The sequence below is a fragment of the Symphalangus syndactylus genome, chromosome 22, assembly GCF_028878055.3.
Source record: "Symphalangus syndactylus isolate Jambi chromosome 22, NHGRI_mSymSyn1-v2.1_pri, whole genome shotgun sequence".
Taxonomy (NCBI): domain Eukaryota; kingdom Metazoa; phylum Chordata; class Mammalia; order Primates; family Hylobatidae; genus Symphalangus; species Symphalangus syndactylus.
In genome coordinates this window covers 20,483,845-20,505,830 of record NC_072444.2, presented here as the reverse complement: position 1 = coordinate 20,505,830, position 21,986 = coordinate 20,483,845, and the positions used below count along the sequence as shown (strand labels likewise).

Here is a 21,986-nt window from a genome sequence, read left to right as displayed (position 1 = left end):
GGAGTGGAAACCTAACTCTCAGGCTTCGGTCCCATATCCTTCCCCAGGCCAGGCCCAGGTCCTGGCCCCCAACTAGGGGCAGTTGGGAGGTAGAGGTGGGAGGATCGCTTGAGTCTGGGAGTTCCAGGCTACAGTGAGCTGTGATGGACCAATTGTGCCTCAGCCTGGGAAACAGAGCAAGAGCGTGCCTCAAAACAAAGCAAAACAAAACAAAACAAAACTGAATACTAACGAATAAATGTTGGCCGGGCGCGGTGGCTCATGCCTGTAATCCCAGCACTTTGGGAGATGGACGCGGGTGGAACACGAGGTCAGGAGTTCAAGATCAGCCTGGCCAAGATGGTGAAACCCCGTCTCTACTAAAAATACAAAAAAAATTAGCCAGGCGTGGTGGTGGGCACCTATAATCCCAGCTACTTCGGAGGCTGAGGTAAGAATTGCGTAAACCCGGGTGGCGGAGGATGCAGTGAGCCGAGATCGCACCACTGCACTCCAGCCTGGGCCACAGAGTGAAACTCCGTCTCAAAAAAAAAAAAAAATTAGCCGGGCGTGGCGGCGGGGGCCTGTAGTCCCAGATACTCGGGAGGCTGAGGCAGGAGAATGGCGTGAACCCAGGAGGTGGAGCTTGTAGTGAGCCGAGATCGCGCCACTGCACTCCAGCCTGGGCGACAGGGCGAGACTCCATTTTAAAAATAAATAAATAAACGTTAATAGGCACACGCAGCTAGTGGCGACCATATTAGTGCAGAGCCACACGCATAAGGCTTGACTGGTGTTATGCCCAGACGCTGACTTTTTTTTTTTTTTTTTTTGAGACGGAATCTCTCGATCTCGGCTCACTGCAAGCTCCGCCTCCTGGGTTTGCGCCATTCTCCTGCCTCAGCCTCCCGAGTAGCTGGGACTACAGGCGCCCGCCACCACGCCCGGCTAATTTTTTGTATTTTTAGTAGAGACGGGGTTTCGCCGTGTTAGCCAGGATGGTCTCGATCTCCTGACCTCGTGATCCGCCCACCTCGGCCTCCCAAAGTGCTGGGACGCTGACTTATTCTTCAGCACCCCCCAGCTCAGACCTCCCCGGCACCTGCTCAGGAGCTCGTTGGCGCTCCGCAGCCGCTGCACCTCGCGCTGGGCGTCCTCGTGGGCCTGCATGGCGCCGTTGGTCTTGTCCCGCAGGCGCTGCAGCTGTTCCTCTAGGGCCCGCCGCTCACTCTCGCTGTCGCTAAGCTGCTTCCGCAGGGTGCCCAGCAGGTCCTGGCTTGCCTCATAGCGCCCACGCATGTCCTGGGGCGTGGGGGTTACAGAGTCTGGCGGGGCCTGGGAGGCCTCCAGAGCCAACAGCTCTCTTCTGGTTCCAGGGATACACACTAGCCTATGCTAGGCGGGGTCCAGGGCTTGGACCTGGCCTGGGGCAGGATAGGGGCCTAGGCCTGAGGGCCAGGCTTCCGCTCCCCTCCTATGTGCCCTGGTCACCCTCTGAGCCCTCACCTCCCTGGGGTCCCGGACAACTCCTATCAAATCCCCCCCGGATGCCAGACAAACCCCCAGGCACATTTGTCTCCTGGGTTCTGACCCCACCCCCAGGGCTCCCAGGCTCCTCCCCCTTGCATCCTGGTTCCACTGTCAGACTCCTCCCTACCCTGGCTCTGCCCCTAGTTCCCAAGCTCCTCTCATCCCAGGCTCTGGTTCCCCTTGCTAGACCTTTTCCCAGGGTCCTGGCTCTGTATGATCACAGACTTGTCTCCCTCTCTACCAGGACCCTAACACTGCCGCAGCCTCCTCCCTCCACCAGCTGCCCAAGCGCCCAGCCCCAGCTACCCAAGCATCCCCACTTCTGGGCTCGGCTTCACCGCAGAGCTCTCGGCCACCTCCTTGGGGGTCCTGACACCCTCAGAAACTATTTCTCAGGGCTCTGGCTGCACCCCAGGGCGCTCAAACTCCTCCCTCGACCTTGGCCCTGGACCCGCCCCTGCCCCCACCCCCACCCTCACCCCCACCCCCACCCCCACCCTCACCCCCACCCCCACCCGGAGGGCGCGAGCCCCTCCCCCGGGCCTCTGGCTGCGCCTAGAACGCTCAAGCCCCTTCCTACCTGGACCTGCAGCTGGCGCTTGTGCAGGGCGGAGTGGATCAGGGCGAGCGTGGAGGAGTCTGAGCAGGCCGGGGAAGGGCCTCGGCGGGGTGAACGGCCTCGGCCGGGCGAAGAGCGCAGCGGTGGGGACGGGGTCCGCTGGCCCGAGAGCCCCCGCAGGCTGCCCTGGGACGCATCCGCGGTACGCTCGGAGCCGCTCAGCTGGACGCCGCTCTCAGCGTCTGACAAGACGGCCTGAGGGTAGGGGAGGGAGGCAGAAGGAGGCTGCTGAGTTAGGAACCGCGGGGATAGCTGGGCAAAGACGCCCAGGCGAGGCTGGAGGCCGCCTCATTCCAAATGCGCCCTCTTACAGGAAGCCTTCCTGATTTCACCTCCTCCACTAGCTCAGTCCTCAGCTCTCCGCTGAGGTCTCCCATTTATTGGGAAGATATCATTTGGCGTCGCTCACAGGTGGGCTCCGAAAGGGCTATGCCTCCCCTCTGAGACTGGGGGCTCCCCAGGGTAGAGGCCGGGTGAGCTAACAGGGGTGCTGAGCAGCTACAGCCTGGGTCCCAGGCCCCCACCCATTTGCAGTTCAGTCCCAGGCCACCGAAAGATGTGGCGGGGGAGCCTGGGACTGCCTGGCAGGGTGCTGTCTTCCCACCTCTCTGGGCTCACACCTGTGCCAGGTCCCTTAGGGTCTGCTGTAGCCCCTCTCCGTCCTCTGTCTCCAGGGCCGCCTGCTCCTGTAGCCGCAGGGATTCCTGGAGTGCGGTGAGGGAGACAAAGGGTGGCCGGGGTTCTGTCTTACCTGAAACTTCCCTTTTCCCTCCCTCTCTTGCCCACCACTGACCAGGTGGCCTCTGAAGCCATGTCCATAGGCCAGCCACCTGGTAGACCCCACAGCAGGCCCGAGGCCCTCACTGAACAGACCAGGCCCAGAGAAGAGCTGTGTCCTGCCCCAGGTCACAAAGTCGATTGGAGGAGAGCTGGACCTAGAACCCAGGCCAGGCCCCACACAGAGGGGTAACCAAACCAGGCTGTGTGGGGGTGGGCAGCTGGGTTGCCAGAGGCAGCATCTGGACCTGGAGAGCACGGACATGAGTTCAAGTCCCAACTCTCCCGCTTACTGGCTCTGAGACTGGACAAGCATTTCCCCTCTTGGGCCTCAGTTTCCCCATCTGTGTCATGAGGATGACGCTACAGGGCTGCTGGGAGGAAGAAATGGGATGGAGGAGGTGAGTGTGCTTCCCACGAAGCCTACACACCTGTGAGGGCTGAACCTGAGTGTGAGTGGGACGCTGGGGGTGGCCCAGGCAGCCCAGCCCTAAGCCTGCGTCCATGGATCTGGTCGGTACCCCATCCCACCCTGCCCCATCTCAGGGGCAGCTGCAGCTCACCAGGGCCTCAAGCTTCTCAGTGAGGTCCTTGTTGACCTGATCCTTCTCCACATTCTGCTTCTGAAGATGCTCCACTGCCAGGCCCAGCTCTGTCACTCTGGAGTTGGGGGAGCAACAGAGGTGAATAGGGGGCCACCCCTGCCTCTCAAATCCACTAGCTCTGTGTCCGCCATGCTTCTCCAAACCTGAGGCAGGGACAATAACATCCACCTCCCTGGCTGTGTGACCTTAGACAAGTCCCAGCTCCTCTCCAGACCTCACATTTCTCATCTGTGAAATGGGAATGAGGTTCCCATCAGCTTTATCTCATGGGAAAGCACTTGAGGACTTGTCCAGGTGGCAGGAGTAAGGGGCACAAGTTCTTTTTTTGTTTTGTTTTTTTTTTTTGAGACGGAGTTTCGCTCTGTCATCCAGGCTGGAATACAGTGATGTGATCTTGGCTCACTGCAACCTCCACATCCTGGGTTCAAGCGATTCTCCTGTCTCAGCCTCCCTCGTAGCTGGGATTACAGTCACGCGCCACCACACCCGGCTAATTTTTGTATTTTTAGTAGAGACAGGGTTTCGCCTGTCGGACAGGCTGGTCTTGAGCTCCTGACCTCAGGTGATCCCTCCACCTTGGCCTCCCAAAGTGCTGGGACTACAGGTGTGAGCCACCGCTCCTGGCCACAAGTTCTGTCATCGGAGGCTAAGCTGTTTATGATATACACTGGCCAAGTGCCTTCGGAACCTCAGTGCATGGGAAGACTGGCTGAGCTCACAGACGAAGGCCCTGCCCCTAGTGAACAGATGCTCCCTTCTCCCCAACTCTCCAGTTTTACCTTCTGCAGGGAAGCCTGCCTCGTGTGGCACCCACCAGGTACCCACCTGGCACTGAGGTCAGCCTTGTCCAGGTCGCTTTGCATCTGCTGCTGGGCCAGGTCCTTCTCACGGAGCACCTTGTCCCGCAGCTGCTCCTCCAGCTGGGCCTGCAGCAGGGCCTGCTTCTCCAGGGCTGCCTCGGCCCGGCTCTCTGCCAGCCGCAGGCCTGTGCTCAGTCCCAGGCCCGCCTCCTGGACAGCTCGTGATGTCCTGGCCAGCTCCCCTCCCAGCTGCAGCAGGTCCCTTGGGGAGAGAGCACAGGCTGGGGATGGGATGGGGCTCACTCCCAACTACAAATTAAAACTACGCTGGGGCCGGGTGTGGTGGCTCACACCTATAATCCCAGCACTTTGGGAGGCTGAGGCGGGCAGGTCATGTGAGGTCAGGAGTTCGAGACCAGCCTGGCCAACATGGTGAAACCCCATCTCTACTAAAAATACAAAAAATTAGCCAGGCGTGGTGGCGCACTCCTGTAGTCCCAGCTGCTTGGGAGGCTGAGGTAGGAGAATTGCTTGAACCCAGGAGGTGGAGACTGCAGTTAAGCCGAGATCATGCCACTGCACTCCAGCCTGGGCGACACAGCAAGACTGCGTCTCAAAATAAATAAATAAATAAAAATAAAACTACACGGTGCTGGGTGTGGTGGCATGCACCTGCAGTCCCAGCTATGCGGGAAGATGAGGCAGGATTGCTTGAGCCCAGGAGTTTGAGGCCAGCATGGGAAACATAGTGAGACTCCATCTCAAAAACTAAAGCGGAAGAAAAAAAAAAAAAAACCCTACACTGGGATGCCATTTGTCCACTCTCAGACTGGGGAAAGGGGGGGTCACATAATACACAGGGAGGGGCTCTGGGGTAACAGGCCCTCCCCTACACAGCTGGTGGGAGGGTGAATACAACCACAATGGAGGGCACTGAGGGAGAGCTCCGAAAACTATGCATGCATAGGACCTTCCCCACCAGCTCCTCCTCTAAGAACGTATCCAAAGATATACCCCAGCACAGAGGAGATGGCTTGTGGACAAGGAGGTTCACTGCAGCATTGCTCGTGTAAGAAATCCTGGTGACAACCTAAATGTCTATCAAAAGGGGACTGCTACTAAGTACATGATGGTACATCCATTCTGTGGAGCACTCTGTGGCCAAGAAAAACCAGTGGAAGGCTGGGCTTGGTGGCTCACGCCTGTAATCCCAGCACTTTGGGAGGCCGAGGCCGGTGGATCACGAGGTCAGGAGATTGAGACCATCCTGGCTAACACGGTGAAACCCCGTCTCTACTTAAGAATACAAAAACAAAATTAGCCAGATGAGGTGGCGGGCGCCTGTAGTCCCAGCTACTCAGGAGGCTGAGGCAGGAGAATGGTGTGAACCCAGGAGGCGGAGCTTCCAGTGAGCCGAGATTGGGCCACTGCACTCCAGCGTGGGGGACAGAGTGAGACTCCATCTCAAAACAACAAAACAAAGCAAAACAAAAAAACCAGTGGAGAAGTTCTTCCTGGCCTGATACAGCCACCTCCCAGTTATAACTAGTAGGTGAAGAAAGCATCTTCAAGAACTATGAAGATGAAATTTTACTAGGCGTATATGCAAAAAAGTGTGCGTGTGTCTGTGTGTCTCTGGTGTGTGTGATCTGCTTTATTTGATTATGTAAGATAACCCTGGAAGGTCACTTAAGAAACTGATAGGCCAGGCGCAGTGGCTCATGCCTGTAATCCCAGCACTTTGGGAGACCAAGGTAGGTGGGTCACCTGAGGTCAAGACCAGCCTGGCCAACATGGTGAAGCCCCCATCTCTACTAAAAATATAAAAGTTAGCTGGGCATGGTGGCACACTCCTGTAATCCCAGCTACCCAGGAGGCTGAAGCCATAGAATTGCTGAACCCAGGAGGGAGAGTTTGTAGTGAGCCAAGATCGCACCACTGCACTCCAGCCTGGGCAACAAAGTGAGACTCCATCTCAAAAAAAAAAAAAAAAGGCAAAGCAACCATTTACATTTTGTAAATGTCTATGGATCTAGATTCAAACAAATTGTAAAGAAAAAACTAAAGCAAGACTATCTGTGACTTTTTTTTTCGAGACATAGTTTCACTCTGTCACCCAGGCTGGATGGAGTGCAGTGGTGTGATCTCGACTCACTGAAACCTCCGCCTCCTGGGTTCAGGCGAGTCTGGGGCCTCAGCCTCCCCAGTAGCTGGGATTACAGGCATGTGTCACCACACCTGGATAATTTTTGTATTTTTAGTAGAGGTGGGGGTCTCACCATGTTGGCCAGGCTGGTCTCGAACTCCTAACCTCAAGTGATCTGCCCGCCTCGGCCTCCCGAAGTACTGGGATTATAGGCATGAGCCACTGCACCTGGCCTATCTGTGACATTTATGAGACATATGGAAAATTTAGACACTGACTATTTGATGATATGAAGAAAAGATTATTAAACCAGGTATGGTTGCTCACACCTGTAATCCCAGCACTTTGGGAGGTCAAGGCAGGAGGATCACTTGGGCTCAGGAGTTCAAGACCAGCCTGGGCAACAAAGTGAGACCTTGACTCTACAAGAAATAAAAAAATCAGCAAGCCTGGTGGCATGCACCTGTGGTCCCAACTGCACAGGATCTGAGGTAGGAGGATTGCTTGAGACGAGGAGGCTGAGGCTGTAGTGAGCCATAATGAAAAGAAAAGATTACTAACTAAAATGTTTTTAATGCACTAAATGAATCACCTTGGCCTCCTCCCTTGGGGCTCTCTCCACAGCCTCCCGTGGAGGTTGAGCTGACTGCTCACACCAATCAGACACCCCTGCTCAAAGATCAGGCAGGCCCAAGCTCCCCCGCTGAGGCAGGCTCTCCTTTCCCTGTACCAGCTCTTCCTTGCAACCCCCCTGGCTGCCATGGACTCCCACCTCCATGCCTTTGCTCATGCCTTGCTCCTGCTTGGAGCGCCCGCTGCTCTGCTTCAACCCTCCCCATCCCTTGAGGCTCTGTGCAAATTCCATCTCCACAAAGTGGTTTTTCTGACCTTCCCACCCCTCCCATCCTTCTGAGCCTCGAGGACATTCCCTCTGTCCCACGTACATATCACTGACCACTTGCTTCCTCAGTCTAGAATTTTATTTTATTTTTTTTGGATGGAGTTTCGCTCTTGTTGCCCAGGCCGGAGTGCAATGGCGAGATCTCGGCTCACCACAACCTCCGCCTCCCAGGTTCAAGCAATTCTGCCTCAGCCTCCCGAGTAGCTGGGATTACAGGCATGCACTGCTACGCCCGGCTAATTTTGTATTTTTAGTAGAGACAGGGTTTCTTCATGTTGAGGCTGGTCTTGAACTCCTAACCTCAGGTGATCCGCCCGCCTCAGCCTCCCCAAGTGCTGGGATTACAGGCGTGAGCCACCGTGCCCAGCCTAGAATTTTGGGGATCTACATCTTTTCATCACAAGAGGCTGTGAGGTCTTTGGTAGCAAAGCTGAATATTCTAGTGGATGAAAATCAGGAACTTCGGCCTGGCACAGTGGCTCATGCCTATAATCCCAGCACTTTGGGAGGCTGAGGCTGGCGGATTGCCTGAGCTCAGGAGTTCGAGACCATCCTGGGCAACATGGTGAAACCCCATCTCTACTAAAATACAAAAAAAAAAATTAGCCGGGTGTGGCGGCATGCGTCTGTTATCCCAGCAACTCAGGAGGCTGAGGCAGGAGAATTGCTTGAACCCAGGAGGTGGAGGTTGCAGTGATCCAAGATCGTGCCACCTCACTCCAGCCTGGGGACAGAGCAAGACTCTGAGAAAAAAAAAATCAGGAACTTCAAACTCTGACTCAGCCACTTATGTACTACTGTGTGACCTCAGGAAGATCACTCAACCTCTCTGTGCCTCAATGTCCTCATCTGTAATATGTGAATGAACATAGTTCTTACCTCACAGGGAAGCTGTGAATATTAGTTGAAATGAAATATACAAAGAGCCTAGCCCAGAGTAAACATCTAATAAACGCTGACTGCCACGACTGTGGTAATGGTTATTACAAGCTGCCTCTGTGTCCTCACAGGCCCTTGTGCACAGCAGGTGCATTGAGTTGAACTGAAATTCAACTGAGTCCAGTTGGATGTAAAGAGCAGGGCTGGCTCTCAGCTGCTGCCCCGTCCCCGGCCAGGCCTCACCTCTCAGTGAACATCTTCACCTCGCTGACCAGCCGCCGGAACCCCATCACCTGCCTCCAGAGGAGGAGCAGGCGACTGTGCTCGTTGCTGAAGTAGGCATTGAAGGACTGGAGGGAAGACATGCCGAGGGAAGGGTTGGGGTGAGAGCGGGTTTACTCCCTCCCACTGCTTCCCTCATCTCCGACCATCCCGGGAGCACCATCGTTCAGGGAGTGGGTCTTCCTGTGGGTCTGTGCACAGAGCTGTGTTGCAGCGGCCACGCTCAGCCTCTCAAGCCTCATGGCTCCCTCCTGCACAGGGACCTGGGTTTCAAGTCCTCTTTTGGCTGCAAGAGGCAGCAAGGAACAGCAAAAATGCAAGGGACCTAGCTTTGCATCCCAGCTGCCAGTTGCATGACTGTGGGCAGGTTACTTAACCTCTCTTTATTTACTTATTTTGAGACAGAGTCTTGCTCTGTTGCCCAGGATGGAGTGCAGTGGCACGATCTCTCAGCCTCCCAAAGTGCTGGGATTACAGGTGTGAACCACCGTGACCGGCCTTAACCTCTCTTTAAAATGAGGAGAATGATAGCACCTACCACATGCAGTTATCATGAGGAACAAAGGTCAATGCACACCATGCACATGGTACATGCTACACATTGATAAAGACCAGCTATTGTGATGACGGCTATTTACTTCTGCTAACATGCTCCCTCGGACAGTGCTCCCTCTCCCTCTCCAGGCTTCTGAGTCCTCCCTCCTCTGCAGTGCCCCTTCCCCTTGGGTCAAGCTGGCCTCCCTGCACCCCCATGCCCACCTCCTCCTCGCGCCTCCATGCCGCCTCCCGCTGCTCCAGCTCCTTGCGGCTGCGTGTCCAGTCGCTGGTCACCTTTCGTATGTCCTCACTCAGAGCCTGGTTGGCCGAGCCTGCCTGGTCCAGCTGTTCTCGGAGCATGGCATTCACCTGAGCCAGGCTGGCACTCCTGAATGGGGCACAGGGGATCAGTAGGCGCTCGTGCAGGGGGCCATCCTGCCAGCCCTGGCCCTCCCTGCTGCGCCCTCACCTCTGCTGTTCCTCCTCCAGCCGGATGAGCGCCCTCTCCAGGTCTTGGCTGTGTTCTGTATCCTGGGTGGGAAAGAGGTTAAAGCATCAGGCTGGGCAGGTGGAGGGCAGGGCCTGCCATGCCCCACACTGGCACCCACCCTCAGCCGCTGCTGCTCCAGCTCTCCAGATCTCTCCAGCAGCTGCTGCTCCAGCTCTGAGCACCTCTTCTTGTACTGGAGAATCTGGGGATGAGGAGCTGATGGTGAGCCCCAGGTGTTGGGGCGGGGCAAAGTGAACAGATGGGAGGGCAGGAGCAGGAGTGGGTGGCCCTGACCTTGCCCTGCAGCCGCTGCACAAGCTGGGCCTGCCGCTGCTGGCCCTCCTGGTAGGCCTGCAGCTTGCGCCGGTAGGAGGCCTGCTCCTCCTGCAGCTGCCTCCTCAACTCCACGCTCTGCCGTACCAGTCCCCCGGGCTCTTGCGTCTCCAGCTCCCCAGACTCCAGCCGCAGAGCCTGCTCCAGCTGCAGGGAAGGGCCCTGGGTGAGAGTCCTGGGCCTCCTGGGAAGGCAGGCTCAGGCCTCTGTAGGGGGCGCCAGGCTGGGCCCAGACCCACAATGCCTTCCTTGTAGGCTGATAGCCTGGCGCCCTGGGGAGCAGGCACATGTGGACAAGCCCAAGGGCAGTGCACGTGTGCATGGGGTGATGCAGCCATGCACGGACACGCAGATGGGGCATGCGTGGACACATGCAGGTGAGCCCACAAACCCAAACCATGCAGGCAAAGCTCAAAGGTGCACCTGGAGTCAACCTCAGGGGCCTCAGTACACCGGGTGCCTCTCTTCCAAAACACTTAGCCCTGTCGTGGTTTCTGTTTATTACACTGATGCCTGTGTCTCCCCACCATGCCCCCACCCCAATGTGAGCTCAGAAAGCCTGGATTTTTTGTTCCTCATTGTATCTTAGTACTAGAATGCTGGCTGTGGTATGTATGGCATGGCTCACGCTCAGTAAATATTTGTTGCGATGGTGAATTAATGGCATGAGCTCATGGGAATACATTCAAAACAGAGGTGTCAAGCCGCCTATGCATATCTGAGCTGAAAGATATGCACACACACAGCACATACAGGCAACTTCAAACATCCACAGAGGGACACGAATGAACCCCCTCATATACACACTATTAAGATTTGTAAGAGGTGCACACAGATGTTGCCCTATACAGCGCCTGCATATTAATGCCCCCTTCTGGCTGGGTGCAGTGGCTCATGCCTGTAATCTCAGCACTTTGGGAGGCCAAGATGGGTGGATCACTTGAAGTCAGGGGTTCGAGACCAGCTGGGTCAACATGATGAAACCCCGTCTCTACTAAAAATACAAAAATTAGCCTGGCGTGGTGGCATGCACCTGTAATCCCAGTTACTCAAGAGGCTGAGGCAGGAGAATTGCTTGAACCTGGGAGGCGGAGGTTGCAGTGAGCCAAGATCATGCCACTGCACTCCAGCCTGGGCGACAGAGCAAGACTCCTTTATTTATTTATTTTTTATTTTATTTTATTTATTTATGTTTTTGAGACAGAGTCTTGCACTGTATCCTGGGCTGGAATGCAATGGCGCGATCTCGGATCACTGCAACCTCCGCCTCACAGGTTCAAATGATTCTCCTGCCTCAGTCTCCCAAGTAGCTGGGACTACAGGTGAACGCCACCATGCCTGGCTAATTTTTTGTATTTTTAGTAGAGATGGGGTTTCACTATGTTGGCCAGGCTGGTCTCGAACTCCTGACCTCATGATCCACCCGCCTCAGCCACCCAAAGTGCTGGGATTACAGGCATGAGCCACAGCACCCGGCCCAAGACTCCATCTTAAAAAAAAAAAAAAAGGCCTCCTCCATCCTTACCTCAGGAAAGCCTCTGTTGCTGCCGCCCTTCCTCCACCCCCAGGAAGCTTCCATCCCCTGCATCCTCAGACCCCTGTGGGCTCTGGCTGCCCCTACCAGCCATGGAACCCTCTCAACTCCCTTAAGGCACCTGCTGGACCCAGGTGGCCCCTCATCTTCCCCAGCTGTTGGGGGAAGGGAGGTGAGGGAGGAGCAGGGCAGTGTGAGAGCACACAGTGGGTCGGCGGCACCCAGCAGGGACAACACCCCAGCCCAGCTTACTCTGATGCTAGTCCCGCTCTCACCATCTGCATCCTCAGGACCTGGCCTGCTACAGCCCAGGCAGGGCATTCAAAAGCCCACCTGTGCGGGGCCACGCCAGCCACAGGAAGCCAACAGGAGGGCAGCCGCTCTCACCCACGCTCATCTCGGGTCTTGGGTCCAGGCCAGGTTAGTGGTAGGGAAGGTGCCCTCCAGGCCTGCATTGACCCCATATGCCCAGAGATGTTCTATGAGCCACACGCAAAGCAAGGACATCTCTACCCACCCCACCCTGGGGACACGTGCATGGCAGCCGCACCAATAGGGAGGAGCTAACTGTGACTACTTGGGGGCTTCCCCCTGAGTCTGGAGGAACACATCCAAGGGTGTGCAGGGGAGGTGGAAGTAGGGGGTTTCTGCCTGGACGGCAGCTGCAAGCCTGCCAAGTGTCTGTGCCAAGCCCACTGAGGTCAATGGTGAGTGGTGTCCGCATCTGTGTGGGGTGGCGGTGGCCTGAGGCAGCCACACATGCTGTGCACTGATATTGGTGGCTCTCACTAGGTGCGAGTGGGGTGTATTTTGTCATTCGTCTCCACGCAGGACACTGTGTGTGTCCGTGTGTGGGTGCTGAGTTCACGTCGACTGTTTGGTGCATCTGAGCCATCCCGCGAACGGGTAAGGCGGCATCTGTGGCTGAAGGTCTATGTTGTGACGCGGGTGTTCGGGCTGCCTGTGTGTATCAGGGCATATGTCTGTGTGTCGGCGGGACAAATGTACAACTGCACGTGGGTGGGTCTGGGAAGTGTGCCTGGGCTCCCTGGTACGTGTGATACACACTTTGTGCATCTGGGCATACCGTTGTGGGCCGATTGGTGGCTGTGTTGAACTGTATGCTTTTTCTGTCCGTGTGCACCCATGAGGTGGGAGACAGCATGCTGTGTCATCTGCATATGGGTGTTATGGGTCCACGGTGGTGGGGTGACAGCTCTGTGTCTGTGTGGGGTTGTGTGGCATCTGGCTGTGGGTGCAGGTTACGCTGTGCATATTCTGTGAATTGGGAGTGTTTCTGTGTGGCCTGGTTTTAGGGTCTCACTATGTTGTTTGTGGCATGTTTTGTGCATCTGTGTGTCTCTGTGTAGGGCCCAGTGTAGCCCGTGTCGTGTACACACTGCATATCTGTGTGAAGCAGGTGCTGTTTGCCTCTGGGACACAGAGGGGTTCAGGCTGTTGCCAGGTTCTCCTCCCCCTTCTCCAATGCTCAGAACCAGAGCCAGGGCCCTCTCAGCCACACCTCACCCCTTTGCACAAACTTCACCCTGCACAAAACAGCCTTTCAATTTTACTTGCAATTCAAAATGGAAGGAGGCTGCCACTAAGCCAGAGATGAAAGAAGTTGACTGTCTCCCCTAGCAACCGCTGCCCTCGGACCCGCCATTCAATTTAGTCTTTCCAGGTTGCTATGGACACCAGGGAGCCCAGGGGGTCTAGGTCAATCCTCCAGAGCCAAGGGAGGCGTGGCCACTCCCTCCTTTCCATTCCCAGCTGCGCCTACACCTGCTTCTCAGGGACAGCAAGAAGGGGGGGACCCCCATGGGGGCCCTGAGGTCCTCTCTCTTGGCTGGGAGGTGGCCTCTGGGAGTGCCTCAGTTTCCCTGCAGGACATGCAGTCAACAGGACACAGACCTGACCCTCCTTCTGCTCCCCATGCCAGGGGTGCTGCAGGGTTGGAAAGACCAGAACAATCTCACTGACTGCCCCCCAACTTAGCCCACCATGCCAGTGACGGCCACAGGGGCAGGCACTGCCATGGGGACAAGGGGGTGGCAGAGAGAGAGAATGTTGCCCAACTGCAGAGCCCTGGACCAAGGGTCTCATCCCAGACCGCCACTGATCTTGGGCCTACCCTGCCCCTCTCCAGGACTTACTTTCCCTATCTGTGATAAGGTGATCTCCAGGCTCTGAAGTTCTCTGGGGACCTACCCTCCAGGAAAGGCCTTTGAGGTCATTCCTGTTCCACCCCTGCCTCCAGGTGGGGCCTCACTCAAACCATGGTGGATAGAGGACAACTGAAGCAGCGGGCGCCCTCTGCGTACCACTTGGGGCCCCCCTAGCCACAGGAGGGAGCTTTCTAGACTAACCCAGACCCCCTGTGCTGCAGTCCCAGCCCCAGCAGCTGTGTCCCAGCAGAGGAGGAACCTGCTACCACCCACCTCTTCCCTTCCCTGCCAACCTGGGAGCAGGGCTAGCTTCAGAAGGTGGCATTTAAGAGGCAGCCCCTGAGGGTATGGCACTGTGCCATGCATGGGCCAAAAGAAAGGGGTGGCTGGCTCAGGGCCCCATCACCACCCAAAATTCACGACTGGGGCCGGCGTGCCCTACACACCTGCTGCAGACCCTGGGAAAACTAGCTCTCCACTGTCCTGATGCTAGGGGCCACTGCGGGCCGCCTACCCTGCTCCTCTACAAGTCCCAACTAGTCAGGGGTTTGTCCAGCCAGGCAAATCCCAGGACACGGGCACACCCCACAGTCATACACAGGAACACACACCCTCCTGCCAATGCAGGCTCCAGCCTGGACAAGTCCAGCTCAGGGGTCCCATGACAACCCTAGCTCTACCACTACCACACAGGGGACCCTGGGCCAGCCCCTGCCTCTCTGGGTCCCTTCCAACTTTGTGGGGGCCAGCTGTGCCCTGAAATCCCTAGCCCAGTGTCTCTTCCCATACGTAGGAAACAAAAGTTCAGAACTTTGTTTCTAGACTGGGTTAGTCTAGAAACCAAACAGAGCCCTGGGCTGGGAGTTGGAAGACCTGGTGTCTAACCTTAACTGGCTGTGTGCCCCCTGTTTTCTCCTCTGTTAATTGGGCATCATAATGGTCCCGAACTTAGTGTATTAAATGTGAAACACTCAGCATGTGCCTGGCACATAGTAGGCACTCAATAAGCAGTAGCTACTGTTAATATGTTATTGCCACCTGCATGCCTCCCATCTGCACACATACACTCCGTCCCAGCTGCAACTCCCTTACCAATCTTCAGCCACCACCAACTTCCTAGAGTCACCTCCCCGTCACCTGGAGGCCCAAAGCCGACAGCGCATCAAAAGGATCCCGCACCCCTGGCACCGGCTCACACCCAGCTCCCGCCCCACTCCCTGGGACCCCCACAAGCCTGCAGCACAGGTGATGTGAATCCTGCCTGGACATGAAGACAGGCCTGCTTCTCCTTTCCCTGCCTGGAACTCATTCCAATAGGCAGTGGTGGCAGGTCTTGTGGCTGCCCCAGATGGCCTGCAGAACACCGCGGGTGCCCACACCAGCCTCGAGCCAGCATCCAGCCACCGCCTCAACCCGAAGGCCCGTGGCAATGGTAGCACAGGGAGATGCCCAGAAACTCAAGGGGCAGGAATCTCTAGGGATCTCGTTCTCTGTGTCCCACACCCCTAACAGGCCTGGGACAGATGGGAACAAAATACCCCTGGTGCCAGGCACTTTATTCTATTATCTCCTTGATTCCTACAATTCCACGTCCCATTACAATTCCCACTACAGAAAACAGGCTTGAAGAGTGTAGTGATTTGCTCAATGCCACTCAAGGAGGCAGAGCCTCAATCCAAGCCCAGGCCAACGTGACTCCAGGGCCCATCTTTTGCCCCATGTGTGGGCCTGGTCTAGATGCCTCCCTGCCCTCGAACGAGGGGAGCCTGGCCTAGCCCAGCACCTGGGCGGCACCCACCCTCTCGCTGACCGCGTTGTACTTAATGGCGAGCTCATCGCGCTCGGCACGGCTCTGGGCCAGCAGGTCCTCCACGCGGGACAGCTCCTGCTGCAGCAGCTGGTTCTCCTCCTGCAGCGACAGCAGCGATGCCATCTCCGTGGCCGGCAGCAGGACTGGCAAAGGACAGTGGGCACATGGTTGGCTTCTGGGTCCAGTGGGACATCCTCCCCCCAACAGGGAGGGCAAGAAAAGCATCCAGGCCCCTGGGAGGAGTCCAGGTGGGAATGGCTGCAGCACCAGGCCTGCAAACAGAGCTGAGAACAGGGAGGAAGGCAAGGAGGGGATACAAAGCTGGACGTAAAGTGAACACAGCTCCAGCTAAAGTATGGCCCAGCAGGTTTGGGAGGTGCAGGAGAGAGGCTCGGTCTAGGAGCCAGGAGACCCCTGAGTTCTTGCTCCCTCCTTTTCTTCTTCTCCAGGGCCTCAGTTTTACTTATCTGTAAAATGGGTGGGGCGGGCACAGACTCATGCCTGTAATCCCAGCACTTTGGGAGGTGAGATAGGAGGATCACCTGAGGTCAGGAGTTTGAGACTAGCCTGGCCAACACGGCGAAGCCCTGTCTCTACTAAAAATACAAAAATTAGCGGGGCATGGTGGTGTATGCCTGTAGTCCCAGCTACTTGGGAGGCTGAGACAGGAGAATCACTTGAACCGGGGAGGTGGAGGTTGCAGTGAGCTGAGATTGCGCCACTGCACTCCAGCCTGGGCAACACAGCGAGACTCTGTCTCAAAAAAAAAAAAAAGCTAGAATTGTAACCAGATCCTCCCAGACAACCATCAAAGCCTCACTCAAGAGAAGGGCTTCATGGAACTTTAAAGGCTAGGGCTCAAGATAGCATAGGTCAGGTTGTGAGGAGAAGGAGAAAGAGAGAAGAGGGAAAGAAAGGCCAGCGGGAGAAGCAGGGCTGTCCACCTACTGTGGGTTCCCCTTCTACCCTGGGAGAACTGGACATACGCCCCAGGTGTCAGGGTGAGGGCCCTCTGAGTCTCTCCCTGTCTGGGGCTCCAGGGCGCCAACATCCCTGGCGCTCCCAAGGAGGGGGCCCGTCTGTAGCTTGGTAGTTGAACAGAGACAATGGTTAGAGCACCAAAACGCCATCACGGAGAGCTGCCAGCACACCAGCTGCAACTGAGTGTGCCCTTCCCAGACCCTCAAGCCACATAACAACACCGTGTGTGCCACCCACTGAGAGGAGCAGGGACCATCCGCCTTCCTGCCCACGTGGGAAACGGATGGACAGCACCATCCACTCAGACTTCTACAAAACCCTGGTCTGAGCTGAGCTGCCCTCTTCCTGTATCTTGGGTTCAGCCAGCTCACACCTTCCCCGGGTGGGAATACGGGATTTGGAGTTCACATCTCTGCAGCAGGCTACAGGCAAGCATGGAGGGGATGCTCGGCCCTTCCTTCCAGTTGCACCACATGCGGAATAAGTCTGGGCAAATTACATCCCTGAGCCTCTGTTTCCTCATCTGTAAAATGGGTTCTTCTGTCATAAGGTTGTGCCTGCCCCACAGCGAGTTACAATCACGATCATCATGGTGACTGCTCAGGAAAGGGACATGCGAAGAGGTAAAATGGTGGTGTCTGTGGAGGGGAGCGGATGGGGGTGGCACCTGGGCTCTCAGGCCGGGAGAGGTTGCGGGTGACAATCTCCCTGATGCGGGCAGGCAGGCTGGTGATCTGAGCGTCCTGGGCCAGGTCCTGCACGCTCAAGCCTTTCTCCTGGCACAGGACGCTGCTCTCCAGTGTCTGTGGGAAAAGTGAGAGGGTCTTCAGGGGACCTGGGACCCGGGGCTCCCTGGTCTCGTGGGGAGAGCCACAAAGTCCTACTGCCTACGGGTCCCCAGGAGCCCCCTCAAGATGGAGTGAAGCCTGGGAGTTAGAGTCCAAAAAATCCCCATGGGAGGAGCCTCTTGTGTGCTCCCTGCCCCTGGAAGAAGGCCCAGGGCGAGAGATGAGAACCAACCCCCACGGGCAACTCCCAAACCCCACTGGAGGCAGTCCATTGTTGGGGGCTCCAATCTGGCTCTGACCCTAGATGGATGAGGATCTGGCTATCCCAGAGGTCTCCCAAGCCCTAAAATCTGGAAGTAGGGACCCCCTTCTCCCAACGCAGGGCACTGGGACGAGGGAGCCACAGCAGGTGCACCTTGTGTGTACCTCTGCCCCCTATCTTGCCAGGAACTGCAAGGGGGGGTCCCTGTATACACCACCACCACAACACCTCTCCCACCCCTTGACCCCCAAGATGCACACACCTCTCACCATTCCTGCTAAGTCCACACTACCCCGCCCCAGACAGGGTGGGCACAGCCCCCAGGACCCACCTGGATAACCGTCTCTAGTGTCAGCTCCACCTCCTGTGCCCCCGCCAGCCCCAAACTCATGAGGGGGAGGCTGTGGGCACGCCTCCAGCCCCCTTCTCCAGGACCCCAAGACTAGCTCAGTCAGCATGCGCCATAGCCAGGATGCTGTGCTGAGCACCAGGCAGATTAAGCTTAAATCCGGCGGCGCCCCCATGTGACCACCGCGGTGGGAGGAGCGGGATGTGGGCTGAGGGGGGAGGGGAATGGGAAAGGACAGGAGAGGAGGGAAGCAGAGGCAGGGAGCCAAAGGAAGAGGAAGGATGAAGAGAGGGGAGAAGGGAGAGAAAAGGAGGTAGGAGAGAGAAGAGGGAATGGGGGGGGAGGAAAGGAGCAGAGGCACCTGGAGGTCAGGACCTCACACACTCTTCACCCTCCGCAGGTTGCTGGGTCCTAGAGCCCTCCAAGCCCACGGGGTGGGGTCAGTAGCCATGTGGCGGGAAAGGCCAGAGTCCTAAGTATTCGGGATCATCTTTGCTGGCCAGAACGGGGGTCACATGGTTAGATAAGAATGAGAGGATTTACAGCATGTTGGGAGTACGTTTCCGCACAACAGGTGTAGGGCAAAGAATGCAGGCTAGAGATCACCCAGACCAGGTTAGGCACTTAGTTGGGCATGAGTGGTCCAGCCTGGACTGATGAACATTCATGCAACACCTGCGGCATTCCTAGGTCTGACCTAGACACAGCGGTAGAGCCGCGAACTACAAATGCCCCAGCCTTGCCCTTCAGGCACTTATTGGGAAGCTTCTGGCCCCTTCACACCCACCCCAGCCCCCACTAGCTGGGTGCACCAGGGACACTGACTTTGCCTTTCTGAGACTCAGTGTCCTCTTACTTAAGATGTGATAATATTGGTACTCACCTCACGGGGTCGTCTGGGGATGAAACAGAATATCATGTGTGCATAACCAGCACATGACACGGTGCCGGGGGTTTCACATGGTCAACACTCAAGAAATACTCATTTCATTCATTTGAAAATCCAGAACGCACAGTCCCAGCCAGGTGCGGGCACTCAGGCCTGTAATCTCGGCATTTTGGGAGGGCAAAGCGGGTGGATCACCTGAGGTCAGGAGTTTGAGACCAGCCTGACCAATACGGTGAAACCCTGTCTCTACCAAAAATACAAAAATTAGCCGGGCGTGGTGGTGCATGCCTGTAATCCCAGCTACTTGGGAGGCAGAGGCAGGAGAAATTGATTGAACCCGGGAGGCAGAGGTTGCAGTGAGCCGAGATGCGCCATTGCACTCCAGCCTGGGCAACAAGAGTGAAACTTCGTCTCAAAAAAAAAAAAAAAAGGCACAGTCCCTATATCTCAGGGCCCTGAGACGCAGAGGTCACCCACCACCTCCCATTGTTCTTTCCCTGGGACAAGGAGGCTATGTGTTATAGTGGCTAGACGCACAGCTCTGGAGTCAGTATCAGGTCTGAGGTTGCATCTGAGACCCAGCTCTGTCACTTGCAACTATGGTGTTCAAGACAGTATGACCTTGAATAGGTTACCTCCCTGAGCCTCAGTTTTCTCATCTCTAAAAGGGGACTAGACCAGGCCGGGTGTGGTGGCTCAAGCCTCTAATTCCAGCACTTTGGGAGGCTGAGGCAGGCAGATCACTTGAGGTCAGGAGTTTGAGACCAGCCTGGCCAACATAGTGAAACCCCATCTTTACTAAAAATACAAAAATTAGCCTGTAATCCCAGCACTTTGGGAGGCTGAGGCGGGCGGATCAGGAGGTCAAGAGATTAAGATCATCCTGGCCAACATGGTGAAACCCCGTCTCTATTAAAAATACAAAAATTAGCTAGGCATGGTAGTGCGCGCCTGTAGTCCCAGCTACTTGGGAGGCTGAGTCAGGAGAATCGCTTGAACCTGGGAGGCAGAGGTTGCAGTGAGCTGAGATCATGCCACTGCACTCCAGCCTGGTGACAGAGTAAGACTCCGTCTCAAAAATATAAATAAATAAATAAATAAAAAATTAGCCGGGGTGTGGTGGCATGTGCATGTAATCCCAGCTACTCAGGAGGCTGAGGAAGGGGAATCACTTGAACTGGGGAGGAGGAGGTTGCAGTGAGCCAAGATTGTGCCACGGCACTCCAGCCTGGGTGACAGGGCAAGAGTCTGTTCCAAAAAAATAAAATAAAATAAAATGAGACTAGACCGAGCGTGGTGATTCAGGTCTGTAATCTCAGCACTTTGGGAGGCCAAGATGGGAGAATCATTTGAGCCCAGGAGTTTAAGACCAGCCTGGGCAACATAGCAAGACTCTGTCCTACCAAAAACAACAAAAAAAATGAGACTAAGAGTACCTACCACACCCGGCAGGTGGTGAGCTATTAGCCAATGGTGGCCGCTGTTCCTATCGTCATTAGCATCACGTGTCTGGGCTCCTGCCCTTAGAGTTGTAAGCCCTGAAAAAGGACAGGAATTGCTCACTCGAGGAGCTCGGCTTTTAAGACACAAGTCTCCCAAAGTTCCCTGCTGAATAAAGCTCCTCCCTTCTTTAACCTGGTGTCTCAGTAGTTTTGCCTGCGGCTCGTCCTGCTACACTGCTATGTCTCAGCCCTCCACCCCCGGGTGCCCTCTGCTCCATGCTGTGCCCCAAAGGGGGCATATTCACATTATCTCATTAAATCCTTACTTCAACCCATTTCCAGATGAGAAAACTGAGGTTCAGAGACATTGGGCTCTCACCTACCCAAGGCGACATGCTTCAGGGAAGTGGTGAGCCCAAAGCTCATTCCACTTAGACCAGCAGCCTCCCAATGAGTGACTGAAGGGCAAGGCCGAGGCATTTGCGCCTTGAGGCTCTACTTCTGTATCTAGGTCAGACCCAGAATGCCACGGTGCTGTATAAATGCTCATCAGTCCAGGCTGGACCGCTCACGCCCAACTAAGGAACCTGCCCTGCAAATGGAAAACCAAGAAACAGGGCCGAAAAGATAAATGTTGCCAAGTTGCAATGGCAAGCAAGCCAGATTTGGGCAAAACCAAACCAGCCACTGGCCAGGTGCAGTGGCTCATTCCTGTAATCCCAACACCGGGATGCCGAGACAGGTGGATCGCTTGAGGTCAGGAATTCTAGACCAGCTTGGCCAACGTGGTGAAACCCCGTCTCTACTAAAAATACAGAAATTAGCTGGGCATGGTGGTGGGTGCCTATAGTCCCAGCTACTCGGGAGGCTGAGGCACAAGAATCACTTGAAACTGGGAGGGAAAGGTTGCAGTGAGCTGAGATCGCACCACTGCACTCCAGCCTGAGTGACAGAGAGAGACTCTGTCTCGAAAAAAAAAAAAAAACTAAACCAGCCAGCAGATAGAATTGCCACTACAACCCCCAGGAACGCCCACTCTTCTACCTCTAGGTAGCCTCCAAAAAATCCCCTCTACAGGCTACACGCCTGCCCACCAGAGCAGGGGGGAAGCCACAAATACCCCTGGACCAGCATGCCCAGCTCAGCAGAGGGGACCCCAGATGTCCTTCAGGGACTGAACTGAATTATTCTGTGCCTTCTCCTGACCACGGCCCTAAGGGTTGGAGGAAGGGGACAGGATGTCAGCCCCTGGCACCAGGTGACACCCACGCTTGGCTCCATCAAAGTTCTCCCCCAGAGTCCTGCTGGGTTCTGTGGGTCCCAGGAAGTCATATCTGAACCCCGTGTATGTGTCCACTGCTTCCACCCAATTCTCCAAAAAAAAAATAACTGAGGCCGGGCGCGGTGGCTCACGCTTGTAATCCCAGCACTTTGGGAGGCCGAGGTGGGCGGATCACGAGGTCAGGAGATCGAGACCATGGTGAAACCCCGTCTCTACTAAAAATACAAAAAATTAGCCGGGCGTGGTGGCGGGCGCCTGTAGTCCCAGCTACTCGGAGAGGCTGAGGCAGGAGAATAGCGTGAACCCGGGAGGCGGAGCTTGCAGTGAGCCGAGATTGCGCCACTGCACTCCAGCCTGGGTGACAGAGCAAGACTCCGTCTCAAAAAAAAAAAAAAAAAAAAAAAAAAAAAAAAAAAAAATAACTGAATTCCTCTTAGAAATCTGGATGCTAACAGCTTCAGCATCTCGCCACCTGGACTCCTGTATTGGCTCACCAGCCCCTCACCAGCTGTGTGACCCTGCACCAGTGTCTTTACTTCTCTGAGCCTCAGTTTCCTCATCTGCAAAATGGGATAATAATGGTGCCTGATTCTAGCATGAGCA

At 55.8% G+C, this 21,986-nt stretch overlaps 2 protein-coding genes across 5 annotated transcripts in view; both read right to left on the bottom strand.

Annotated features, from left to right (window-relative positions):
- LOC129472521 (neuroblastoma breakpoint family member 1-like) overlaps positions 1–21,986 on the bottom strand; it is a 705,345-nt gene that overhangs the window by 620,120 nt on the left and 63,239 nt on the right. The gene's annotated exons all lie outside the window — the stretch shown is intronic.
- The window catches only part of CROCC (ciliary rootlet coiled-coil, rootletin), a 58,526-nt gene that overhangs the window by 32,197 nt on the left and 4,343 nt on the right, over positions 1–21,986 (bottom strand). Inside the window, exons 1-15 of one of the 4 annotated variants that reach the window (XM_063631765.1) lie at positions 20,481–20,511; positions 20,100–20,197; positions 17,039–17,174; positions 15,379–15,533; positions 9,840–10,025; positions 9,664–9,747; positions 9,525–9,586; positions 9,278–9,443; positions 8,480–8,586; positions 4,336–4,572; positions 3,469–3,565; positions 3,199–3,279; positions 2,749–2,832; positions 2,090–2,323; positions 1,082–1,281 (exon numbers count right to left, since the gene is read on the bottom strand). In XM_063631765.1, coding sequence (XP_063487835.1) covers positions 1,082–1,281; positions 2,090–2,323; positions 2,749–2,832; positions 3,199–3,279; positions 3,469–3,565; positions 4,336–4,572; positions 8,480–8,586; positions 9,278–9,443; positions 9,525–9,586; positions 9,664–9,747; positions 9,840–10,025; positions 15,379–15,533; positions 17,039–17,174; positions 20,100–20,197; positions 20,481–20,496 — 1,943 coding nt within the window. In that variant the 5' untranslated portion in view covers positions 20,497–20,511. Of the gene's footprint in view, positions 1–1,081; positions 1,282–2,089; positions 2,324–2,748; positions 2,833–2,921; positions 3,154–3,198; positions 3,280–3,468; positions 3,566–4,335; positions 4,573–8,479; positions 8,587–9,277; positions 9,444–9,524; positions 9,587–9,663; positions 9,748–9,839; positions 10,026–15,378; positions 15,534–17,038; positions 17,175–17,752; positions 17,828–20,099; positions 20,198–20,480; positions 20,512–21,986 lie in introns of those variants that run through there. The other 3 variants (XM_055262216.2, XM_063631766.1, XM_063631767.1) reach the window with 3 other exon arrangements.